General features: G+C 40.7%; 1 protein-coding gene across 1 annotated transcript in view; it reads right to left on the reverse strand.

Moving 5' to 3' along the window:
* WDFY3 (WD repeat and FYVE domain containing 3) overlaps positions 1-26,334 on the reverse strand; it is a 332,419-nt gene that overhangs the window by 38,872 nt on the left and 267,213 nt on the right. The window contains 6 exon segments of the mRNA XM_043973480.1: positions 2,675-2,760; positions 5,739-5,859; positions 9,443-9,591; positions 14,476-14,639; positions 18,238-18,406; positions 22,830-22,883. Coding sequence (XP_043829415.1) covers positions 2,675-2,760; positions 5,739-5,859; positions 9,443-9,591; positions 14,476-14,639; positions 18,238-18,406; positions 22,830-22,883 — 743 coding nt within the window.

Genomic DNA, 26,334 nt, shown 5'->3' on the forward strand with positions numbered 1-26,334 from the left:
AGTGGGTGATGAGGTATGAAAATTCAGCTACACCAAGGGTTGAGGAGTGAGAGGAAATGAGTTTGGCTGAGAAAAGTAGGAGGGATATAGGACGAGGGGATGGAAGGGTCTAGTGAAAGTTTGTTAAGGATGGGGGACAACTGGGCATATCTATAGGCAGTAAAGAACCAGTTGATGGGGAGAAGCTTAAGGTTAGATAGAGAGGGTGGGATGATCGAAGGCACAAGTCACTATGAAAATAGGAGGGGATGGAATCCAGTACACATGTAGAAAGGCTGGGCCCTGGCAAGTAGAAGAGTCATCTCTGTTGAAAGCCACTGGAGGAAATGAACCAAGAATGGGAGAGATCAAAGAGTTCTGAGATAAGAGACTGGGAGAAGGGGCATATTGAGTGGCCTCAATTTTTTCATTAAAGTTAGAGACAAAATTCTCAGTTGAGAGGAGGAGGTGTGGGGAGATTTGAGGAAGGAAGAGCAGTTTTATCATAGCTTCCGTGGGGAGTGAGATAGAGAATCAAAGATCATTAGTGAGCAAATAAAAGGACTACTTTGTTATATTAAGGGCCCAGCAGAGGCTGGCTAAAATGCATTTGTAAAGCATCTGGTCAGTATGCTCCTGAGATTTCCTCCTACATCATCCCATGGACTGTGAGAAGTCGAGGGAAGCAGTGAATGGCAGGAGCAATGTTGGGCTGAGGTTAGGTAAGAAAAAGAGTGAAGGGACAAGGGGCGAGGGATTTGAGAGCAGACAACTACTGGCTTGAGGTTGGAGCAAGGGGGAGTGGTACTGAGGGGTAGAATAAGTGGAGGGTTTGGTGAGCAGGCAGAGGAGGGGCTAAGTGTATGGAATGTGGAATGATGGGAGGTTGAGGTCAGATAAGAGAATGACAGAACACTTTTGGGTAAAGACAGACAAGATCTAGTACATGACCATCCCAATGTGTGGCTGGAGCAGGTCATGGGACTTAAGAAATATGAGGAAATGGGATTTTGTAGAGTTTATATATATGTGTGTGTGTGTGTGTGTGTGTGTGTGTGTGTGTGTGTGTGTGTGTGTGTATGTATATGTATATGTATGTATATGTATATATGTGTGTGTGTATATATTTTTTTTTGGTGAAGCAATTGGGGTCAAGTGACTTGCCCAGGGTCACACAGCTAGTAAGTGTCAAGTGTTTGAGGCCACATTTGAACTCAGGTCCTCCTGACTCCAGGACCCATGCTCTATCCACTGCGCCACCTAGCTGCCCCTCATCTACATGTATATTAAAGTCCCCAGCATACAGGCAAAGGTTGGAGGGGAAGGAGAAGAGAGAAATGTTGAACTGGATTCTAAGTGCCTTAAAAGAGATGGAATTACTGGGGAGAAGGTGTTTATATACTCCATCATAACTTTGATTAGATGGGTAACCTTATGACTGGACTTCATAAGAAGGAAAGGTTACTGAATGAATAAGGCAAAGGGGGAGCAAGGAGAATCCAGCTCTTTCTCTAGGGGAGAGGGAGAGCTGGGGGACGTGGTATAAAAGAACTAGAGAGGCTGGACAAGGAAGCAATGTCATGAGAGGAGAAAACGGATGGAAAAGTGGGTGAGAGAAGGCAACGATTGAGGAGAGTTTGTTCATTATGGAACAGGAATCCCAGATGCCACAGTAGAAGTGGTGGGCAGCATTGGATTAGAACGTGGGTGTGGTCAGATTGAAGAGGATAGGGATGAGAGAGCATGAGGTTAGGACAGGAGAGAGTTTCTCCTAAATGGCTCCTGATTAATTATTCTAGGCACAGGAAGAGAAATAAGAGAAGTCTATGGGGAACAGTCGAGCAGATGGGGAGAGAGGCTTGCAGCCTCCAAGGGCTAAAGGAGAGAGTAGGGCCAGGCTTGGATCTGTTACCGTGGAGACTGATGAAGGGACTCGGGGCACTGGGGCTGAGTTAGGTAATGACTCTATTGGCACCCAGGCTAGTGCCTGGGTCAGACCAGGCTCCTGAAGTTTGAGGTTTCTACTCTCCTACCAATTAGTTGCCAAATCTTTCCACTTATCCCTTCACAATATCTTTCAGCATCGAACTCCTCCCTACTTACACTCTGCCCCTTTTATGATTTTTACCAGCCGGGCCAGGGTTTAGCACAAGTAAAACATAAGATTTCTATGGACATCATCTACCTTAATGATCCAAGTCCCACTGATTCCATGGGGGTAATGAGCTTGCCCAAGTCTCATATCAGGGGCACACTGGTATTTAGGGTGCAGTTTTTCTCAAAGGAAATGAAGGCTAAAGGATAGAGCATCGTCTTGTTTTAAAAGCATCCAAAAGAATCTCTTAGTCCTTATCTGGAGAAGCATTTTCAAGTGAATGAATTACCCCTCTGCTATTGTAAGAAAAATAGTCATTAAAAGGACCCTGTCAAGTCACCAGAAAAGAAGCAGCACTTCACAATGGAATATCACCCATTTAAAGACCACATAGCAGAGTAATAAGCCAAAAGCTAGCTCTCCTTCTGACCATTAGAGGCTGACAAAGTTGTAGCATGAACAATTTCTTCAAACTGTCATTTATGGATTCAAATTCTAGGATTTTAACTACTTTAGCTTTTCAGTGTAACATATGCCCTAATTCTCTTTTCCAATGACCCAAAATAATGTATAACAGAAATAATTTCAAATGAATGAGACCTCTGGTAGACTTTGTTTCTAACTCCTTTTTGAAAAGCAAGAAGATAATTCCGTCCATCTCCTGAGAAAACTTCCACAGCAATAGGCTGGAAAAAGAAAAAAAAAGAATATGAGAAAAACATGGTTACGAGATTATGTTTTACTAACACAGAGGCCACACACAAACTTCTGAATTTCTAAGTTTCAGAAACATAAAATTGGAGATTTCCACGGCATCTTACGCTCCCAACAGAGAGACTCGTTTCACAGTAGTGGTTTGGTTTCTTTGTTGAACTTCCTAGCTGTTTAGTCTATAACAAATCTGATTATTCCTGTGACTGTGTTTGCAAAGAGGAAGAAACAAACAATGAAGTTATATAAAATTATTAAAGCATGTTTATTAAATAAGGAAAAATAAAATGACACCAGGAGGTTCAAAATTCCTTCCTTCCTTCTGCCAACAAGCATTTGTGAAGAACCTTCTCTGTGCTATGGCACAAGGTGCTAGGGACACAAACAGGATGGAAACAATGTGCCAAACTGCACCAAACACTCTATTAGAGAAAAACAAGCATGGACGCAGAGGAGTAAACAGAAACTATCTGTAAAGTCAATCCAGAGTGATTTCTGGCTGGCTCTGGCAGTGGGAAGGATCCTAGCTTCTCATGTAGAGGAGTGAAGCTGCACAGAGGGGCTGGGGAGGGATGAGACAGGCAGAAGACTGGTCAGGAAGCGCCTGAAACACTCCAGACGGGGAGTGATGAGAGCCTCAAGGACAGCGGTAACTACGAGTGGAGCAAAGAGGACAAATGCCCAAGATCTGGTGGAGGTAAGAACAAAGAGACTCGAAGACTCACTAAAGGTGAGAGATGAGGGAAGGTAAAGAATTACTCTGGAGGCTGCCAACCTAAGAACTGGAAAGGCAGTGGGATATGCAACAGAAACAGGGAAGGTACAAGAGGGAAGGAGTGGGCAAAGATCAACGAGTTCTGCTCTGGATATACTGTCTAATAGGTAGCTACTGATCTGGGATGAGAGCGGTACGTAGAGCTCTTGAGTGTCACCTGTATAAAGAGCCTATCTGAACCCACGGGAGTTGATGGGATTACCAAGAAAGGGGATATAGAAAGCAGAGAATCGGGGACACCCACCGCCAGGAAGTAGAAAACAGATGATTATCCAGCAGAGGGCTGGAGACAAGGCAAGAAAAGGACCAGGAGGGAAGCATCATGAACTAGTGAGGGAAAAGGAGTCAGAAGTGTGAGGTTAGCATGCCAAGTGCTACAGGGAGAGCAAGGGAGAGAAGTGAGAATGGCTTTGGCAGGATAGAGAGGTGCTGGGTAACCTTAGAGAGAAGGTCTTCAGCGGAGGGATGAGGTCAGAAACAAGCCTGTGAGGAGACGAGAAGTGACTTAAAGGAGAGGGAGTAGAGGCAATGGCGCACTTTTTTTTTCCTTATGAGTTTGGCTGTGAAAGGGAGGAGAGAGCAGGGTCTGGTGAAGGTTTTGGAAGAATGAGGAAGCCTGGGACACACTTGGTAGGTGGCAGGACGGGAGCTAGTAACGACTGCAAATGAGAAAGAAAGGAGATGATGGGATCAATGGAAGAGAGGGGCTATATCTTCAGCAGAGGCTGAGGAAGGAGGCAGGAGGCAGGGTGGTGTTGGTATCAGAAGGAGGAGGAGTTCAAGGTGAATAAGCTTTATTTCTTCAGTGGAAAAAAGGATTTGAATGCAGAGAACCAAATCTATAAGCATTTATTTAAGTGCCTGGGATATAAAAAGAAAAGTTAAAGTCTCTGCCCTGGAAGAGGTTATATTCTTGTGAGAGGAGACAATGTGTACAGATAAAAGGATATGCAAAAGATACACAAATGAGATTTAAGAAGAACTTGGGGGAAGGCACTATTAACTAAGAGGAGGGGGCGGGGCTGGTATAAAAGGTGATGCCTGAGCCAAGCCCTGAAGAAAGCCAGGGATTTTTAAGAGGTGAGAAGGGAATTTATTAGGGTACTGACATGGTTAGACCTGAACTTTAGGGAAATGACTTTGGCAAACAGGGGAGGTTTGAGATAGCGAGAACAACGATAATGCTACTGTAGTAGTCAAGGAAAAAGATGATGCAGGCCCATGCTAGGGAAGTGGTCTGGGGTATGCAGAGAAGGGGGATGGATGAGAGAAGTTGTGGAGGTAGAAGCACAAGATCTGAAAATGAGGAGCTGAAGACAACACCAACCCTGAGAATCTGGTTGACTGGAAGAATGATTGTGCCCTTGAGAAAAAAAATTGGGAAACTTGGAAGAGAGGTGGATTTAGGGGTAGATAACAGTTCTGTTTCGGACATACTGCATTTGAGATGTCTCTGGGACATCCATTTGGAAATGGCTTAACAGGATGATTCCAGGGTGACGTGACTTACCCAAGGTCACACAGCTAGTAAGTGTTTGAGGCCACATCTTAACTCAGGAAGAGGAATCTTCCTGACTTTAGGCCTGGCACTCTGTGCACTGTGGCACCACCTAGCGGCCCATGTATGTATACAGCATGTCCCAAAAGTTTTAGTGTAGTTTTAATCTATCAAACCTCATTAAAACTAAGCTTTAATGTAAAGCCCAAGAAAATTAAGATTTAAAAGGTTAAACTGCACTAAGACTTTTGGGACACTGCATATACATATCTGCATGCATGTATATATGTTTATATATTGTCTAATACACATATGCAAAATAATCAAGTTATTATAATTAAGCCTAATTATAAAACTAGTAAAGTCACTAACAGTACATGGATGAAAAGACACAAGAGCCTTGGCATTCACCCGTAGTTAAGGGGTGGGATGTGGAAGATGATCCAGTAAAGGAGATGGGAAGGAGCAGCTGGACAAGTGGGAGAAGCAAGAGGGAGCAATGTCAGGAAGATGTAGAGAGAGAAAAAGATAAATGGAGGAGGAGTAACAGCGACACTGTGGCCTATCTTTTTCAATGATATGCAAGGAAAATAGTCCTATGTATTAGAATAGGCTTTTACAAAAAATAATACATCTCCAAGCTAAAATTTTACAGTAGGCTTTATTCAAGCGAAACCCACCTGCAACAGATACCTCCTTTTATGAACTTCTTTGATATCCTCATATGCAAAGATGCTGCACGACCTTCTGAGCTGACTGGGGCCTTGTCTGGCTCCTCTCGGAATGATCGGCTCATGCATGCTGTTGGCAGTCAAAAGCAAGAGAGACACAAAGGTAACCAGTGAGAAAAGCATTGGTAAAAATGGCATATATCACTTGCAAAGCCTGTGCGATCATGGATGGGAAAATATGATTTAATACAGGCACTGTTAAAATAATCCTAAAGGCTTAAAATAAAATTACTAAGCGATAGTAAAAATAGACTATTTTTTTCTCTTGTGTGTGTGTGTGTGTGTGTGTGTGTGTGTGTGTGTGTGAGGCAATTAGGGTTAAGTGACTTGCCTAGGGTCACACAGCTAGTAATTGTTAAGTGTCTGAGGCCGCATTTGAACTCAGGTCTTCCTGAATCCAGGGCTGGTGCTCTATCCACTGCTCCACCTAGCTGGCACTAAACAATTTTTTTTTTTGGTGAGGTAATTGGGGTTAAGTGACTTGCCCAGGGTCACACAGCTAGTAAATGTCAAATGTCTGAGGCTGGATTTGAACTCAGGTCCTCCTGACTCCAGGGCCAGTGCTCTATCCACTGCACCACCTAGCTGCCCTGAAAAATTTTTTTTCTATTTAATACCTGTGAACCTTGATACAGATACACAATTTAAAACATACTACTTTTATTACTGCTATTGGAAGTAACAAAGAGATAAACTGCAAAGCTCAAGGGTAATATTCTAACTCAGTATCTGAGAAGTAGCCTTTAGGAAGTGTGTCTCCACCTTATTATGCCTCATGTATCACAGCAGCTCAATCCCGAGGAGAGTGAATTGTATTCCTTGTGATGTACCTGAGAGTGCTGGGCTGGTAGACACAAAGATCTAGGTTCAAATATCTCCTCTGACATCATCATCAATATAACCAATCATCATCACCATCTAATTCTCACTTCTTTATGCTGTAGAGAAAGACTTTTATTTGTAGACCCCTTCAAAGTGGGATAAAATGGCTACTTCTCGCAATTAAATAAAAGTATCGGGCTGTCAGCCCTTCTCCTGAAGGCTCTCTGAAAAAAGCATCTTCGGCACAGTTCTCAGAGCAGACATGATGATGGGAATGATAGACACTTTTCCTCTCCCCACGTGGTTTTGATTATTCTCCTAGGTCTCCATGATTTTAAAGTTTTTCATTCCATGTGGGTTGGAGATTATAAATATTTTATATGGTGGTATCTATTAAATTTTTGTTTGGTAGATTCTTAATTTCTGCAACCTGCAGTAGTATTTTGTTTTGTTTTGGTGAGGCAATTGGGGCTAAGTGACTTGTCCAAGGTCACACAGCTAGTTAAGTATCAAGTGTCTGAGGCTGGATTTGAACTCAGGTCCTCTTGAATCGAGGGCCGGTGCTTTATGCACCTGCAGTAGCATTTTGCACTGTTTCCAACATAAGCTGTATTGGTCAATTGGCTCTTTAAAAATTTCTAGTAGCAAACAACTCCTCCTGAACTACACTCACAAAGCCACCAATTTCTACAAACAAATCCACATGACCAGCAGTTTGTTTGATGCTTTTTTGTTGACAGAGTTCTTGCATATATTGTCCAGAGGGCATTTTGATTTCACTCTTGGATTTTCACAGGCTCATAATAGGGCTAAGCCATTTTCTGTGACATTCTGTAACATTGTATGATGTATACTTTTGTTAGCCCTTCCTGTTTGATGACGTGTTGCTGTCTATGACAAAATAATTTTTGTCAGGTTGTTGTCACGTACTCTGAGAAGAGGGGAATCAATCCTCTTTTGTCTTTTAAATAAATCTTTCTATAGTTGCCTTGGGGTGGTGGGTACTGTGTTTTGTTAATGTTACAAAAGTTTTTATTAGGATACTTTCTAAATCTACTGTCTCTTTTACAATCCAAAAAGATGGATATTTCATAGGCGTTCATTTCTTTTAAGATGTTCTTTCTATAGAGTTTTGGTTTCAGGAAGAGAGTCTCTTAACATACACAGCCATGGAATGGAGGAGACCAATGTATTTGTAAGGGCTGCTCTCATGTATTGGTTTAATTTGAGCTTTTAATTCAAGCTCCAAGTCTTCACTGTGTATTTTTCCTTGACCTACACAACAATTTCCCACTTCCCATGTCCAAGTAATATTTTTATATCAATGGAGAGAGATTCCACAAGATAGAGAACCTGTTTAGTGTGTGTGTGTGTGTGTGTGTGTGTGTGTGTGTGTGTGTGTGTGTGTGTGTGTGTTTATAGAAGCCCTGTAACTCAACATCATCTATGCACAAGTGATTAATAAGATGCTAATGTATGACTCCCTCTTTGACTTCAAAGCCAAACCCGATGCTATTTGGGGAGATGACAATGGGCTTAAGACCAAGCAGAACCTTTATAGGCTTAAAGACAGAAGTTATGTTTCCTTGTTGTGTTGGTGGTTTTTAACAATATAGAAGAGTCTTCCTCGTGAACCTGTGAGGACCAGTGCAAGTCTTAAAAGCCTGACATGAACCTCAGTTACAATCATCTCATATTTTTTGGGGGGGGTGGGGGCGGGGCTATTGGGGTTAAGTGACTTGCCCAGGGTCATACAGCTAGTAAGTGTTATGTGTTTGAGGCAGGATTTGAACTCAGGTACTCCTGAATCCAGGGACAGTGCTCTATCCACTGCGCCACCTAGCTGCCCCCATCACATACTTTTGATCACAATCAACACCGAGGCTCCTGGCTTCTTAGCTTCCCTTGTGTGCTGGCTGGCCTTTTAGCCATATGGGGCTTGTTGTTAACTTCCATATTAGGACAGGAAGGGAAGAGTGGCAGAGGGAAAAGAGTGTGGGATTTGGAGTTAGATAATCTGGTGACAAATGCAAACTCTTCTACTCACTACTTGTGTGACCTGAGCAAGTCAGTGACACTGTGAGGATGAGTGCCCCTCCCTGAGCAAGGAGGGAGTAAATCAGAGGACCTCATGTCCCTTCTAGCTTTAGGTCTGTGTTCCTAAGAAAGTAAACAGGGAAACCTTGTCAACCAGTAAATTCCTGGTTCCAGATGAATCACAAGAAGGCCAGTAGACTTTTCTCTGGTGGTCAGCATATAGGAAGAGGCCCACTTCCCTATTATGTTTCAATCATGATTTTCTGTAGAACTGTATAATATGTGAAATAAATTTTCTATTTGTAAATGTAGATAGATAGGTTAAATACTGAATAAAAATTTGGGGGCAGCTAGGTGGCGCAGTGGATAGAGCACCAGCCCTGGAATCAGCAGGACTTGAGTTCAAATCTGGCCTCAGACACTTAACACTTACTAGCTGTGTGACCCTGGGCAAGTCACTTAACCCCAATTGCCTCACTTAAAAAAAAAATTTAAAAATAAAAATTTGAATGGACATTTCAAGTTGTCAAAAATGCAGACTTTGACTGATTTTGGCCAATCTAAATAAAGGCTTTCCTGTATTTCCCTGAAAAACTGAACCTTAGTAATAATACATGATTACCAGTTTTCTACCACATATGCATCTACCACAATACTCTGAATAAAGTAGTACTTCATAAAAGTTTATGGAATTAAATTGATGAATATGAATTGAATGATTACAAATACTTAGATGCATATTATTAAATAGTTTTTTCTCCAGCTGCTTTTCTTGACTTCAGTGGTTTACTTACTTTGGAGGCAGGGTCTCAATATCCCGAATTTCCCTGGTTGCCGTCATTGTGAAACCATCAATCACATAAAAATGCTCTTTACCAAAAAGGAGGAGGCCTTCACTAGTATCCAGGCCTTGGACTCGAGCACAGCGATACATGTGTTGAATCTATAAGAAAACCATCAACTTTCAGTCAATGCAGTCTGGCAGAGTTTTGAGCACTCCTTATTTTTCTCACTAATATGTGTGAAGTAGGATGTTCTTAACTATAGTCACAAAATATCTTTCCCCCCACCCCCGCAGGGCAATGAGGGTTAAGTGACTTGCCCAGGGTCACACAGCTAGTAAGTGTTAAGTGTCTGAGGCCGGATTTGAACTCAGGTCCTCCTGAATCCAAGGCCAGTGCTTTATCCACTGCGCCACCTAGCTGCCCCAACGGGGGGGGGGGGCAGCTAGGTGGCGCAGTGGATAGAGCACCGGCCCTGGAGTCAGGAGGACCTGAGTTCAAATCCGGCCTCAGACACTTAACACTTACTAGCTGTGTGACCCTGGGCAAGTCACTTAACCCCAATTGCCTCACTAAAAAAAAAAAAATAAATAAAATAAAATAAAATAAAATAAAAAGAATGTATTGATTAAAAAAAAAAAAAAGGTTGAGTTCCAAATTCTCTCTCTCCCTCCCTCACCCCTCCTTGAGAAGGCAATCACATCTGCAATGATAAAATACATGTGCAGTTATACAAAACATTTCCATGTCAGTCATGTTACAAAGGAAACAAAGATGATAAAAAATCTTAAAAATTATCCTTTGTGGGGCAGCTAGGTGGAGCAATGAATAAAGCACTAGCCTTGGATTCAGGAGGACCCAAGTTCAAATCTGACCTCGAACACTTGACACTTACTAGCTGTGTGACCCTGGGCAAGTCACTTGACCCTCATTGCCGCCCACCCCCCACCCCCCCCCCCCCCGCAAAAAAAAAAAGTATCCTTTGATCTGCATTCAGATTCCATCACTTCTTTCTCTGGAAATGGTTTGAATTTTTCATCTTAAGTCTTTCAGTGTTACTGAGAACAGATAAGTCTTTCATAGTTGATCATCATACAATATTGCTGTTACTGTGTACAACGTTCTCCTGGTTCTGCTCATCTCACTTTGCATTCATTCCTGTAAGTCTTGCCAGGTTTTTCTGAATCTGGTGCATCTTTAAAAGATTATCTCTAGACTATTTTAACATAGCAGTATTGGTCAGGCCTTTCTAGACTCCTTTGGGCTATACAATTTAATAAGATAATGAAATTTAAGAAGAAATTTAAAGGAATTAAACTCACATACTATGAAAAAGAAGCTAAGGAATGACAATAATAATTTTCAGATATGTGGATGGTTCATGTTATAGAATACATGTGTTTTTTTTCTGCTGCAAATGCATATGATTGCTTTATTCTGCAGTATAATTTTGCCATTAGTATTATCTTTGTATATTTTTTTTTTTTAGTGAGGCAATTGGGGTTAAGTGACTTGCCCAGGGTCACACAGCTAGTAAGTGTTAAGTGTCTGAGGCCAGATCTGAACTCAGGTACTCCTGACTCCAGGGCCGGTTCTCTATCCACTGTGCCACCTAGCTGCCCCGATCTTTGTATTTTAATGAGGATTCATACACAGATAAGGAAATAGTAAGAAAGTCCTTAACTGTCCTTGATGAGTTCAGCTCACTAAACTAAGATGAACTGTAAGTACTAAAAGAACTGGCAGATGTGATTCCTGAGCAATGGTCAGTGATTTTTCAAAGACTGTACAAAAGAGAAGACAAGGAAATTCTCAAATTTTCAAGAAAGCAAAGAGAATGGAGCCTGCAAACCAGAAGTTACTGGGGTTTACTTCAATTCCCTGCTAGGGATATAAAAGGGAGGGCAAGCAATGAAACATATATTAACTTGACTAAAAACATGCTAAAATCTAAAAGGCTAAGGACGAGATGGGTATTGAGGCAAAAAAAAAATCATACTGAGTGTCTTGGGAAGATAAGACAAACATAATACAGTAAGCACTTAATAAAAGCCTTTTTATTTATTCTTTCTCTTTCAAAATATTTAGACAAAATAAAGTTCTGATCCTTTACTCTGTGACTCTGGTTCAATTAGACGTCAAGAGTTTGGAGATATAATAACGCTGTCAACAGCAATGATAAATAAAAATCTTGAAAAGAAAACTGTGATCACGAAGAACCAGGAAGGCTTTACCAAGAAGAGTTCATGTCCTAACCTCAGTTCTATTTTTGGCGGATTAGCCTAGTAGGTTGGGCCAGTGCTGTCGATGTATGTTAGCAAAGTACTTCACAAAGTTTCTCATGAAGTCCTTAAGGATAAAATGGATAGACATGGGTGAATGATGCCAGCTTGAGAAGACTTCTCTGTCAGTGTGCCTGAGGGCCTGTTTTAGCCTCGGCCTGTTCCAGTTTCTTTTACCAGTGACATGGATGAAGAAATGGATGGTGTGCTTATCAAATCTGCAGATGTCACAAAGTTGCAAGAGGCCACTAACATACTGGATGATAGAGTCAGACTTCAGATATCAGTACAGACTTTGGTGTTAAGCTGAATCTAAGATTCAATTCAATTCCTTTCTTTTTTCTCTTTTTTGTGGGGCAATGAGGATTAAGTGACTTGCCCAAGGTCACACAGCTAGTAAGTGTCAAGTGTCTGAGGCTGGATTTGAATTAAGGACCTCCTGAATTCAGGACCGGTGCTTTATCCACTATGCCACCTAGCTGCCCCCTTCAATTCCTTTCAATAAGGATTTCTGAGATGCCTACTCTGTCCAAGACAGCATGGCAAGCCCTGGAGATACAAAGACAAAATGGATTTAGAACAGCTTACGATTCTGTGTGTATGTGTGCCTTATAACACATGCACAGACACATAAATAGAAAGTAATTTCTATTTTTTTTTTCAGGGCAATAGGGGTTAAGTGACTTGCCCAGGGTCACACAGCTAGTAAGCATCACCTAGCTGCCCCCCTAGAAAGTAATTTCAAGAGAAAATAACAACGAGGAGAGCTAGCAAAGATCTTATGTAGGTGTGGGCCACTGAGCAGAACCTTGAAAGAAACATGAGATTCTGAAAGGAGTAAGGAATGAGAGCTTTGTGGGCAGGAGACCGGACAGCATCACAGGTAGGTGAGGTGGGCCTGAGTAGAGAGGGCGCAGCATGAAATACATCTGGAGAGATAAAACAGCAGAGAAGCTGTGACCGGTCGGGCCAAAGGGCTCACATTCTATCCCAAAGGCAGCACAGAGTCAGAGAAGCTTGGACAGGGCCAAATTCTGACTTGGACTTTAGGGAACAAGCAGGAAGAGCTGTAGGGATATGACAAGCAGGAAGGTGGCGGCAGTGTGAGGGGTGGGGAGAAGGAAGGGGATACACAGTATTGACAGATTATTCATTCTGTCCCAAGTGAAGCAATGACAAGATTCTGAGAAACCTAAGTTTCCGCTGTGTTTACTATGTGGCAAATGCTTTGACTCACTGCCTACAATTTATGTACTCTCAACAATTCTAAAATGTCATTGAGGTAACTCAGTAGCTTGTAAACCAGATGACTACATTTATACAATGGCGTGTGCCAAGCAAGCTTCAGCTGCAGAGGAATCTGGGCTGTCAGAGGGCAGGAATGTAGGGGAGGATTTAGATCAGGAGGCTGCTCGGGCAGCCATTGCTAAACACCTTCGAAAAGTTAAAATAACATGCGAAAACTGGTCTTCTTCCCTGTTCCTCAATGACACTATGATTAGCTCCTGATATGAAAGACTGAAATCTGTTTGAAGTTCTGTTGTTTTCCCAAGGGGAGAGGACTGGTGCTCTTTCAATGTCAGTGCTGTTTTCTAGACAGCTACCATCCCTTAGTAACAAGACTTTTCTCTTAAAACTCACATCAACATGAGTCGAGAAGAGCATGACAGGAAGAAGACAAAGTCAAAAAAGGTCTATCGCACGTCCAACTTTAAATCTATTTCCTATGATGTTAGAGTACAAAAGGCAAGAGTCAGAGTGAAAAACTATATTAAAGAAAAAGCCTGAAAAGAGATCTCGAAGAAAATGCTTTCCAACATCAAGATGCCATCGACTTTCTGTTTTTGCCCTTGTCACATTGTCAATAACAAAACTACTAGTGATAAAATGGAAGCCCCACAGGTCCTTTGTGGTTCTGAGATTTTTCTCATCATTAGTTCATCCTAATGATTCCCAGTGGATGGCTTATAATTCTGACATCTATTAAAACTTCAATATAATGGTCACCCACTTATTTATTAGTGGCTAAGAGAAGTGGTGATGAGAAGTGCTGCACAGTGCAGTGGACAGAGGGCCGGCCTTGAAGCCAGATTGATGTGGGCTCGGGTCCTACCTCTGACACATCCTGGCTGCCTGACCCTGGGTATATAGTCACTCAAGAGTTCACTACTTATAAGTTGCAGAGAAGGTGGCAACCTGCATTGGTAGAGGGAGTTTCCTCACATGGGGGCTCCCTATACCAATGAAATCACAGGTCCAGTCCTGTCCTTACAGCAAAATTATAGAAACAAAAAGAGTGTCCTTTGAGCTTTACCCATTACACATAAATATAAGACCAAAACCACTAATTCTGTGGTCTTAATTTAAAAGAGCACTTACCCAGTGTTTTTGTTTTGTTTTGTTTTTGTTTTTTGGTGAGGCAATGGGGGTTAAGTGACTTGCCCAGGATCACACAGCTAGTAAGTGTCAAGTGTCTGAGGCCAGATTTGAATCAGGTCCTCCTGACTCCAGGGCTGGTGCTCTATCCACTGAGCCACCTAGCTGCCCCACACTTACCCAGTTTTAAGAATTTCACGAATAGTAGAATTAAGATACTGAGAAGCTCAATGACTTATCCAAGATCACAGTTTATTAGAGGAAATAAAAGACTCTCTAGAATACTGACAAGTGCTTTACTGACTAAATCACTGAGCAGTCTCCCCAAAAGTATCTGAACTAAAGTTCTTAGGTCAAACAAGATCAAATGTTTTAGAAACACAATACCTTCTCTCCCTCTTCTAGCAGGCGAAGTAACGTCGCATTGTCTGTTTTCTCTTCCTCTTCTATGGAGCTGCCCTCAGCAATCTGGTCTTGTAGTTGTTCCTGGTTTTCTTCATCCCCCCCATCAGGGGCAGAACGGGATCTTTTCAGGGGAGGTTTAACCAGACCTGTAATGTTATTAGCAAATAAATCACTGTTATTGTCATAGGGATTGGTGTTGCAGCGAGACCCTGATCTCCTATAGTTTTGGGGATTGAAATTCAAACTTCTTTGATGTGAAATCTTTGGTGGACACAAACCACTTAGCAACCTCTACAGTAGCTCATTTGCCACCATAGAGGACCCTAAACTCAATTCAAGTTAATAAACATTTATTAAGTGGCTGCTATGTGCAAAGTGCCATACTAGGGGTTAGGACAAAAATCTATGGCTGAGTCAATCAATTAACAAGTACTTATTAAGTGTCTACTATGTACTGGGAGTTTATTGGAACCTGTATTTTAAAGGCATTGTTTGATCACTGCAGTTGTGTCCAACTCTTTGTGACCCTATTGGGGGTTTTCTTGGCACAGATACTTCAGTAGTTTGCCATTTCCTTCTCCAGCTCATTATAGAGATGAGGAAACTGAGGTAAACAGAGTTAAGTGATTTGCCCAGGGTCACACAGCTAGTAAGTATCTGAGGGCAGATTTGAACTCATGAAGATGAGTCTTCCTGACTTCAGGCCCAGCATGCTATCTACTACGGTGCCACTTAGCTTCAAGTACTACTGTAGAATCCACAGTAAATATAGTTTTCCCTAGGATAATAATGACTGCTATATGTTAATTATTAATTATTTCCAGAAATAAAAAACATAGATGTTAGCATACTACACATGTTAATACTAGGAGGCACTGGATCACATAATACTTGGGCAAACCTTTGTGGCATACTCTGAGAAGTACCATTCTAGAGATACGTATGCAGTAGTTTGGGCATGCACGATGATGAGCAAATTATCTGCTTATCATAAAAGCAACTACAATCAACTCTTGGTCTTTTGGTGAACATCATATGTTTTGTGAACTAAATAACCTCCATGCTTCTGAGAGTTGGCCTCCGGGCTGCTTTCCTTTTGTGCTTCTCCCTGATTATCAACACCTCTACCAAGTAAAGATCAGAAACAGGGAGAAGATGTAAAAGTTACAGGTCGGTGACAGGGAGCCCCAAGGAATAAATGGAAAGAATGGCATGTACCATCAAATCAATCAACAGGGTCTATATATCTCAGTTATAATTGCAAACCCAGGCTCGCAAAAAAATTAACTCACTGCTGTGCTGTTTGCTAAATGGTGTGATAAATGAGGAGGCTGAAGTCCCTCTTCTTCACCTCACCATTCTCAGAGCCCTATTATCTTCCCTCTAAATCCATAATGATTCAGAACCAAAACAGTCTGCCAAGAGGTGAGCCGCACAGACTGAAACCTTCTGTACTGGGTGAACTACTCAAAAAGCAGCAGCTCACTTTTACAAAGGGCTTCAAGATTTGCAGAGCACTTTACACCGAGGTCGCACTATTTGGCAGATGAGGGTGGCTTTGAGCAGTTCATTGCCTTGCTCAGGATCACTCGGCTCCAAAGCCCCTGACGTACCCATGAAAGAGTAAGAGAAATAACTGGCATACTTATGTGATTCTCTAAGGCAAGCGTCTCCATAAAAGGAGAGTAAAAACAACAGAGAAATGGAAAAATTAACCAAATGATTTTTGTTAAAATGTAAAAAGAAAATAGAAATATAAAAACTCCTAGGTTAGAGGCAATTCTGGATTCTCAAAAATGATGTCAGCATTATAAAAGCTCTGGCCAGTCCTACCAAAGACTTTGAGCACAATTCCCACCACAGACCGCATCCAGAGCCAGGCCTCTTTCAGCATGAACAATAAATTCCTTGTAATGGTTGCATATGTTTAAATGTTTGCTTCTTGAAGTTATGAATATGTAAAAAATGGTAAATTGTTTCAGCCTGACAGAAAAACACTGCGGGAATTTGAATACATGCAACTATTTCAGGGGGAAATCATTATTTGCATTAATTGGAATCTGGTCTAGCTGAATGTAGATTAGTTAGTCACTAACAGGATGGCCAACAGGTAATGAACTTTTTTTGCCACAGCAACTAATGAAAAAGATAAAAATAGAATATGGATCTTTATCCTTGTGGCCTCCTGCTATTTCCACAGTGGTGATAGTGAAGTGGTTTTTAAAAAAAGGAACAGAAGGTGTTAAGAATTTCAGTTTAGTTTTACTTATAAATATTAACTTAAATGCAGATATTTTGAATGTCTAGTCTTTGTTGTTCAAATCACTGAATCATATCCATATGGACATTCTAACTACTGATAAAGGAAATAAAAACAAAGGAACCATGGATAATTAGAAAGACATTTGAAAGAGCCTCCTTATGAAAGTAAATAAAAGAGTTAATAGAGGGCAGCTAGGTGGTGCAGTGGATAAAGCACCAGCCCTGGATTCAGGAGGATCTGAGTTCAAATCCGGCCTCAGACACTTGACACTTACTAGCTGTGTGACCCTGGGCAAGTCACTTAACCCTCATTGCCCCGCAAAGAAAAAAAAAAAGAGTTATTTACTTAAATTCATGTAGCAAATCAATACTGGAGTTGTTGGGAATACAAATTTCAACACATAATACATTTCTCTTTCTACTAGATTATACAACAATCTATTAACGTTAAATCAGATTTCATTTCCCCCTCAAAGAAAAGCAAATTAGGATAAGAGTATCTCAGCAATTTCTGAGGATCATCCCAAGTCCAGGAACCCCAGAACTTGAGAACAGAAAGGGATCTCAGGACCATGTAACCTAAGCCATTCATGGACGGATGGCCTCTTCATGCAAGTGCTCATGCAGTCTCTGCCTGGCAACCTTGAAGGAGGAGAATCCGCCATGTTTCCTGGCCGTCCGCTCCACTTCTGGACAGCTCTAATGTGAGGAAGTTCCCTTGACATGGAGCCTAAGCTGCCCTTTCTGTAGCTCCCCCCATCGCTCCTGGCTCTGACTCCTAGGGCCTCGTCTCATCCCATCTCCATGTGATGATGCTTCAGTTATTTGAAGGTAGGTGTCAGATCTCCCCCATGTCCTCTCTTCTTCAGACCAAGAATGCCTTGTGCCTTTGACCAATTTTCATATGCTATGAACTCAAAGCCCTTCACCATCCTCAGGAACCTTCCTCTAGACTCTAGCTTATCACTGTTCTTAAATCACTGTCTGCAGACCTGAACCCAAGACTCCAGATAAGTTCTGAAAAGGGGAGAGTTCTGTAGGACTCTTATCTGTAAGCTCTGTCTCTATCTCCCTTAATCCTGCTCCAAATCACGTGAGTGTTTTTGGTGGTCACACCACACTGTTGACTCATATTGAGCTTGGAGGTCAGCACAAGCCCTAGATTGTTTTCAGGACTACTGTCCAATTGTAGCCACGTAGTTAGAAAAATGTTAGGGCAATCCCTTTGGCCCCAGAAGTGAGACGGCCACTTCCTGTTAGTTACAATGCATCAGTGACAAACCCAGAAATTGTCTAGTAGAGTATTAGCTTAAAATAACTAAGTTCCCTGGAGTGTGATGCCAAGGTGTATAAACTATGGGTGTCATCAAATAGCTGGCTAGCATATAACACACAGTGGACAACAATTAAATGATGTCTGATTCTCCAGCTTTGGCATGGACAGCAAACCTATATAATCCTGGAACAAGTACTTATTCTGACCTTTAACTTTGGCAATCGTGTCTTCCCCGTGCTCCGGCTCCTGCTGTGTAGACTCTCCTTCAGAACTTTCTACAATGGCGTCTTGGACAAAGGCCGGGTTTCCAGAAGCTAGTCGCATGTAGTATTCCTTACTGTCATAGCTAATTGCTCTCCGGTATCGAGCAGGCTTCTAAAAAACAATCAAAGGAAAGGTGTATTAGACTATCTTTCTATGGAACAAGAGAGCTAGAAGCACTGAAAATATAAATTTATCGAGGGGAGGTGCTGGACAAATATATTTTTAGGTTTCGTATTTCCCGAATGTTAGTCAGTAATCAGTAAGTACAGAACTGTCTTTAATACGATGGAGAAATGTGCACTTGCTTTAATTGTGGACAAATTAATGTCCCATAAAGAAGCTCTTTTGGCATTTTGTCTTTTGTATTATGACTTTGTATATGATATAGGATATATATATATATATTTTAAATATTGTGATGATGTCCATATTGGGAAATGATAAAAACATCAATAGTTTTACACCCTCAGAAATAGTGATTAGCAGTGGAAAGCATCAGAAAAACGCCCTCTGTAGTCCTGCCCATATTGGGCTGAACTGCCCCACAGTCAGCTCCTTCCAACTGCCGACACATAAATTTGCCTTTCTAGGTTTCTTCTGAATCTTGTGTTTTTATTTCAAAATTCCTACTCAGCTATGATCTTTCAATTAGAAAAGCTTGACAGTCCTCTACTCCATTAAAGATCCATTTTTTTCTCCCCATAGTTTTGAAAGGTAAGGTATTTTTAGTTTAAGCCCCTATCCTTTGCTTTCTGAGATATCCCAACTATTCTGGTTCAGAGATGAATTTGCCAGTTCTTGGGTGATTCTGACTCTTGTTCTTGGGTATCTAAACTGCTTCTTTCTGGATGTCTGCAGTATTTTTTTCCCTTTTTGTCCTTACTATGTTGTGAATGCTCTGGATTTTGGTCATGAAATTCCCAGAAATTTTCCTTTTGGAGTTCTTTTCAGCAGGTGATTGATGAATTTTTTCTATCTTTGCTTGGCCCTCCTGGTTCTAATTTATCTTGGGCAGTTGTCATCTATGATTTCTTAAAATATAGTATATAGGTTTCTTTTTTATCATGGCTTTCAGGGAGTCTATTGATTCTTTTTTTTAACTTTTGTTTTGTTTTTGTTTTTGTTTTATGGTGGGGCAATGAGGTTTAAGTGACTTGCCCAAGGTCACACAGCTAGTGTCAAGTGTCTGACACTGGATTTGAACTCAGGTCCTCCTGAATCCAGGGACAGTGCTTTATCTACTGTACCACCTAGCTGCCTCGAGTCTATTGATTCTTAAATTATTTTCTCTTTGACTTATTTTTCAGAGCAGAGATTTTATATTTTCTTTCTTTCAGCTCTTAAATTTTTAATCTAGTATGTTTTTTTCTGTCTCCTGAAGTCATTCATTTCTTTCTGGTCCATTGTAATTTTTAGGGAATCTGGTCCTGGGGTAAGTTCTACCACTTTCTGTTCTAAACTATTTATTCTGCATCTAATTCTTTCTGTCAGAGCCTTTATTTCATCTTTTTTAGATCCCTTGCTGCATTCCTTCTAGTATTCACATAGTGTTTGCAGAAAACTCATTCTTTCCTCTTTTTTGTTTTTGTTTTTGTTTCACTTTCTGCTTGAAATTGTTATGGAGTCACTCATTTGGGGTATCTCTGGATCTATTGTAATTCTTTACCTCCATTCTTAGTTCTTGAATTGGGGGCTCTGTGCTGGGGACATATTCCATCTCCAGCTGTGCTTTAGGGATGGGTATTGGCCCGGGTTGATTTGGACCTAGGTCCCCTGGGTACTTGGTGCACTGGCTTTTACCTTTTGGCCTTAGGGCCCCCTGAAGCACTAAGGCTCAGAATGCTGGGTGCTGATAAAGATCAGCTGAAAGACTCATGTGATCTTCTACCTATCTCATCCTCTCTTTACTTGCCATGCTCTTGCCTTTCTGTTTCACCTATATAAATCTACAGTAGAGTTTTGGAATACAATCATGCTGATTCACTCATCTATCTATCTATCTGTCTGTCAGTCAGTCTGTCAGTCAGTCTGTCTGTCTGTCTGTCTGTCTGTCTGTCTGTCTGTCTGTCTGTCTGTCTATCTATCTATCTATTTATTGGGTCTGGGACTGTGATTTCATTGCCAATGGGGAAGTCTCTCCACTGATCCAAATGAGCAACTTAGTTGGCTTCATATCTTATTGTCTCAGGGAACTCCCTGGGACACTGAGAAGTCAAATGATTTGCTCATGGTCACAGAGCCAGCATATATCAAGACAGGACTTAAAAGGTTTTACTTTTCCTATCTATCCATTACACCATGCTGCCTTAAGGAAATAACTCTTCTTCCAAGGACATATATTCAGGTATATTCCATATAACATTGCCCCAACTAACACTGTCTTCCGATAGTCAATATAGACTTTAGATTATAAGCAAATATCTTTATATTTTTTCACATTGATTTTTTGGGGGGGTGAGGCAAGTGGGGTTAAGTGACTTGTCCAGGGTCACACAGCTAGTAAGTGTCAAGTACCTGAGGCCAGATTTGAACTCAGGTCCTCCTGAATCCAGGGCTGGTGCTTTATCCACTGAGCCACCTAGCTGCCCCGCAAATCCCTTTATAAAGCCACAAGCCCACTATAGTAGCTGATCTGCTCAACTGAGCATCCATTTATATCATTTCTATGGAAGTGACCAGTACCATACCTCTTGCCCCACCATGTCTCTAATATCCTTTCTGAACAGATTAATCATGGACACTGGGCAAAGAATTCCTATATTTATGAAACAAAATTGAATGCAATTCTAGTTTTGCTTCCTATATCTGTGTAAAAGAAGACATATGTTTGTGAATTAATTTTCAATTTAAGTAATCATGTAATTAGGAGGGACATTTAAAAAGGAATAAAGTAGTGAGCTGTAGGAAAACCTTAGATATATTACAAGGTGAGGCATATTTCCTTCTTATTTAAAAATGGTTCTCTACTTGCCCTGTTAACATTTCCCCTTCAAAAACAACCAATATGAAGATAAGGGTCTGAGACAGCATATGAAATTAAACACTAAGATCACAAACCCAATGAAGGGAAGGGTTCATATGTCTCAACCATTCAAACTTTTTTTTGGATAGAACTAAGATGGAATAGAATATTTTGGATCAAGAGTTTTCATCAACACTTGGGCATAAGCCTGTGATGAGAACTATGTTGTAGAATCTTCATTTCTCATATGTATTTGCTATACATTTTTCCTTTCATGTCAACAAATTAACTTTTAATATATTCCTCAGTCTGCAACTAAACATGATGTGACATGGTATTATCTGCTGATGTATAAATATGGATATTACCTGTCCTGCTATGATCAGGTTAAGCATACTTTCTGCTCATGTGACATATGCAGTAATATAAAATTGACCCAATGTGGAGTGTTTTTGAAAATGAAGATAGTTTTGATATAGAAACATTTAACCAAATTACCTCCTATTAAGTCCATAACAATATCAGTGAATGAACTTTATTTATTTATTTATTTTATTTTTTGGTGGGGCAATGAGGGTTAAGTAACTTGCCCAGGGTCACACAGCTAGTAAGTGTCAAGTGTCTGAGGCCGGATTTGAACTCAGGTACTCCTGAATCCAGGGCCGGTGCTTTATCCACTGTGCCATCTAGCTGCCCCCAGTGAATGAACTTTAAATGAAGAATAGGAATGATAAACAGGGAACAGAAATTAAACAATATAAAAACAAAATATATAAAACATTAGAATAAAGCTCTCCTTAGAAGGAGAGCTATCCAATGGAAAGTGTCCTAAGAATTCTCTAACAGTGAAAATTAAGAAGACTAGTATAAGCCTCTTATACTATGGGAATAAAATCCTTTAAAAAAAATAGGGGTACTAAAGTATTTATAAAGTACTTATTTCAAAATAAATGAAAGCAGAGTTAGTGAATATATAGATATAAAAGAGTATCTAAGGGATTGTTGCAGAGAGCTATGATTCTCATCTGTTAAATTCTTTCTTTAAATACTTTTGAGACATTCCAATGTTTTTTGAGAAGAATTCAAACTGCATTCAACCGGCCAATAAAGAATAATAAAATAACCTACACCTTTTATTTTAGTCATGAATTTTAAAAGGTTCATTCTTTCTGATAAATGACACCATTTTTTGGCCCTTTCTATCCATTTCTACATTGCCTCCTCACTTCCCCCCACCAAAAAAAACAAAAACAAAAACAAAAACAAAAAACCAAACCCAAATCTTGAATTTTACAAGGTTCTTTCTTCTATGTAAATAACATTTATCAAGCACGACCCATTACTAAAGCCAATATAAGTTTTATTAAAAGCAGTGACAATTTAGCCTGTTAGTGAGCAACATTCAAATGCTACAGAAATGATTAGGCAGATTGGCCAAGGAGAGAAGAGCACACTTCAGCGTGAATGTACTAAATCTTTAAACTTTAAAGTATCTTTTAAGTTAGTCCGGTCTATCATGCATTAAAGATGGTACGTGTGGTGGACATTCTTTTATGGTACTTTATGCTTTACCTTTTGAGGGATGGTATCATCAGGAGAGTCAAGCTGCTTACTTGGGGTGGCGGACTGAAAACAGGGGATTAAGTACAGAGAGATCAGAAAAAAAAAATCGCGCGCGTGTGTGTGTGTGTGTGTGTGTGTGTGTGTGTGTGTGTGTGTGTGTGTGTCTATGTGGGACAGCAACACTTTCTTGAGTTACTGGTGAAATATAAGCTAAGATACTCTAGATATGAGCTATAACTCAAAGAAAGTAAATTTTGAAGTTTAAGCTGCTTGATGTGATGAAATTTTGAATTTTATGATTATTTTATGACAAAGTAATTAAAGAAAAAAACATAAAAATATCTACTGTTGTTGAAGATCAGTACAAACTCTTATAACTCTCTCATACACACAAACACAGACATGCACACACACACAGACATGCACATACATACATACTGTATAAAGCCTAAAACCTAAAAAATCGCCTTGCATGGGGCTTGATATAATATCTCATTTGATTTTCACAACAACCTTGGTAGGGACGTTCTATTATTATCTTCATTTTACAATGGGGAAACTGAGGCAGACAGAGGTTAAGTGACTGGCTAAGGGTCACAGAACTAGTGTCTGAGCTGGAGTTTGAACTTGGTTGTTATGTTCCACATTCTATCCAGTGTCACCTCACTGAAATTCATAGAATAGAGGATCTTGAACTTTTAAGTTTTGGCACCCCTTAACATTCTAAAAAAATAGGGAGGATCTAATAGAATTTCTGTTTATCTGAGTTCTATCTAGTGATATTTACCACAAAAGAAATTAATTGAAAACTTAAAAAAAATTATTTATTCATTTGAAAATAACAACATACCTATTACATATTTTTATGAAAACTGTATTTTCTAAAAGAAAAAAATGGTGTGAAGAGAAGCACATACTTTTAAAACTCTCTTAAATGTCTGGCTTAATAAAATAGCTGGATTCTCTTATTTGCTTCTGCATTTAATCTATTGCAATATAATCACAGTCATAAGCATCATAGCAGCAGCTCACATTTATATAGCACATACTATATGCCAAGCACTATGTTAAGGCTTTACAAATATTGTCTCATTAGATCCTCACAACAACTTTGGGGGCGGGTGTAGATGCTGTTATTATCCTCCCTTTTACATATGAGGAAAGTTTAAAAGACTTGCCTAAGGTCCCATGACTATTAGGTGTCTGATGCCAGATTTTGAACTCAGGCCTTCTTGCCTCCAGGGCCACTGAACCACCAACCGCCCCTTATGTCATTTTGAAGCAGATGAAGAAAATTCAGACTCATACACGGGTTGTTGAAAGAGGGAGGAATATTTTAATAGGCAAATAATGTCTTAACATTATTATAAAATACTTTTTAATCTCTTGGACCCCTTGGAAGGGTCTCAAGGACCTCCAATGGTCTGTGGACCACATTCTGAGACCTGCTGCCACAGAAGGTAGAAAAACCTAATGCTCGGGACAGCTAGGTGGCGCAGTAGATAGAGCACCGGCCCTGGAGTTAGGAGTACCTGAGTTCAAATCGGGCCTCAGACACTTAACACTTACTAGCTGTGTGACCCTGGGCAAGTCACTTAACCCCAATTGCCTCACCAAAAAAAAAGAAAGAGAAAGAAAAACCTAATGCTCAATAGTATCTTCAACCTGGTGATCAATACTTTAGGATTGACTTGTTTAATTGAGAACCTATAACAACAACAACAATGACAACAACCGACAATTACATAGGGATATAAATAGGAATCAGGAGTGGACCTGTGATTTCATTAAGACGTAGAATTCCCAGATGAGGAAACTCTCACTACCAATACAGGTGGGCACTTTCTCTGCAACTTGTCGCCTTAGAGAGCTACCTTGGGCAGGGCAGGGGGAGGTTGGATGGCTTGTGGAGGGTCATACTGCCAGGAAGCATCAATCTTGAGCTCAGGGAGCTCTGAGCCCGCTCTCTATTCACTATGACACAAATGCCTTTATCTAGCACTTCAGAGTCTGCAAAGCTCTTCATATACATGATGTCATCTGAGAGGCAGATAAACCTCATGATGTAAGAATTACAAGTACTTCCACCCTCATTTTACAGATGAGAAACCTGAAGCTCAGAGAGAACAAGAATCAAATCCTGCCTTTGAACCCTTCCAGCTATGCGACCCTGGGCAAGTGATTTAAACTCTCTGGGCCTCAGTTTACTCATCTGTAAAACGAGGGGGTTGGACTCAATGGCATCTAAGGTCCTCTCAAGTTCTAAAGTTATGCTACTATATGTGATCTGTCCAGATCACACAGCTAGTTAAGAGTCAGAGGCAGAATTTGAACCCAGGTCTTTCTGATGCTGAATACTACATTCTACTAACTGCGCAATGCTAATATAGCAACCCTGATAAATAGTGCTAATGAAATAAGCAATAAAATAAAATGCTTGTTAACAAAAACAAAACAAAACATTGACCCCGAATTCCTTGCTAAATGACCTTTTCCTGCCCATTATCTGGAGTGATTTGGCACAAACTGCATGGGACATTAAGAGCTGCACACAGTGCAGAATAACTAAAAGGAAGCAACAGAATATATTTGAAACCCAGGGCATCACTTTACACTTTACTCAGATTGTCCTACATGACAGCACACAGGAGCTGTTTCCACTGCACTGTAGATACAGCTCACAACTATACCCTAGATAGTGAGGGGCAGACGTGAAATAACTGCTTAGAAGCCCTTCTTTCACATGCAGATTGGCAGTTTGTAATCCCTGGTACTAGGGCAGCTAAGGCTAGGGGGGAGGGGGGTGGCACTTGCAGGCCTAAGCCACACCATGTCTCAGGCTTAGACTAGGCCAAGTCGATGCTCCTGTGCCATTCTGCAGGGGAATGTGGCCCCTATGCGGCCACTGTACTAGTAGTCTAGGGGAAATGATACCCAGCAAAAGAAAGAAAAAATGAACGCGTTTTAGTGACGTACAAGATCATTGCTATTCCCCAGTTCAACATGAACACTGTGACCCTCGGGAGCACATTAAGAGTATCAGATATTGCTTTAGTGCAGATTTGGTAAGGTCTACTTTAAAGGAAGCTCTGCACCTCCAAAAGTCTTCTTTGAAAGGCAATGGTGGCATAGTAGTAAGAGCCTGGAATCTGGATTCATAGTCTGTTCGATCCAACTTAATGACACAAACACTGAGGATGAGATCTTGGCCCTCAAGAAGTTTACAATTTAAAAGGAGGATGATCTCTGTATGCAAGTGAACATAGTACAAGCTGGAAAGAAAATACCTAAGTATGTAGAAGAGAGCAGAGACCCAAGACATTTAGGGAGATAGTAGCATTGCTGATTGGGCCCATGTCAGTACACAGAGATGAAGGTATGGATGGGAGTTTGTTCCGAGCATGAGGAAGCATGATGAGATAATGGGATTTATTCACAAAACTGTATAGTAATGAGTTACTCCAGTGCGATATAAGTCTATAGTGTGTGAAGGAGGCTTCGGGTCAGTCATTTC

Source organism: Dromiciops gliroides, chromosome 6 (genome assembly GCF_019393635.1).
Source record: "Dromiciops gliroides isolate mDroGli1 chromosome 6, mDroGli1.pri, whole genome shotgun sequence".
Taxonomy (NCBI): Eukaryota; Metazoa; Chordata; class Mammalia; order Microbiotheria; family Microbiotheriidae; genus Dromiciops; species Dromiciops gliroides.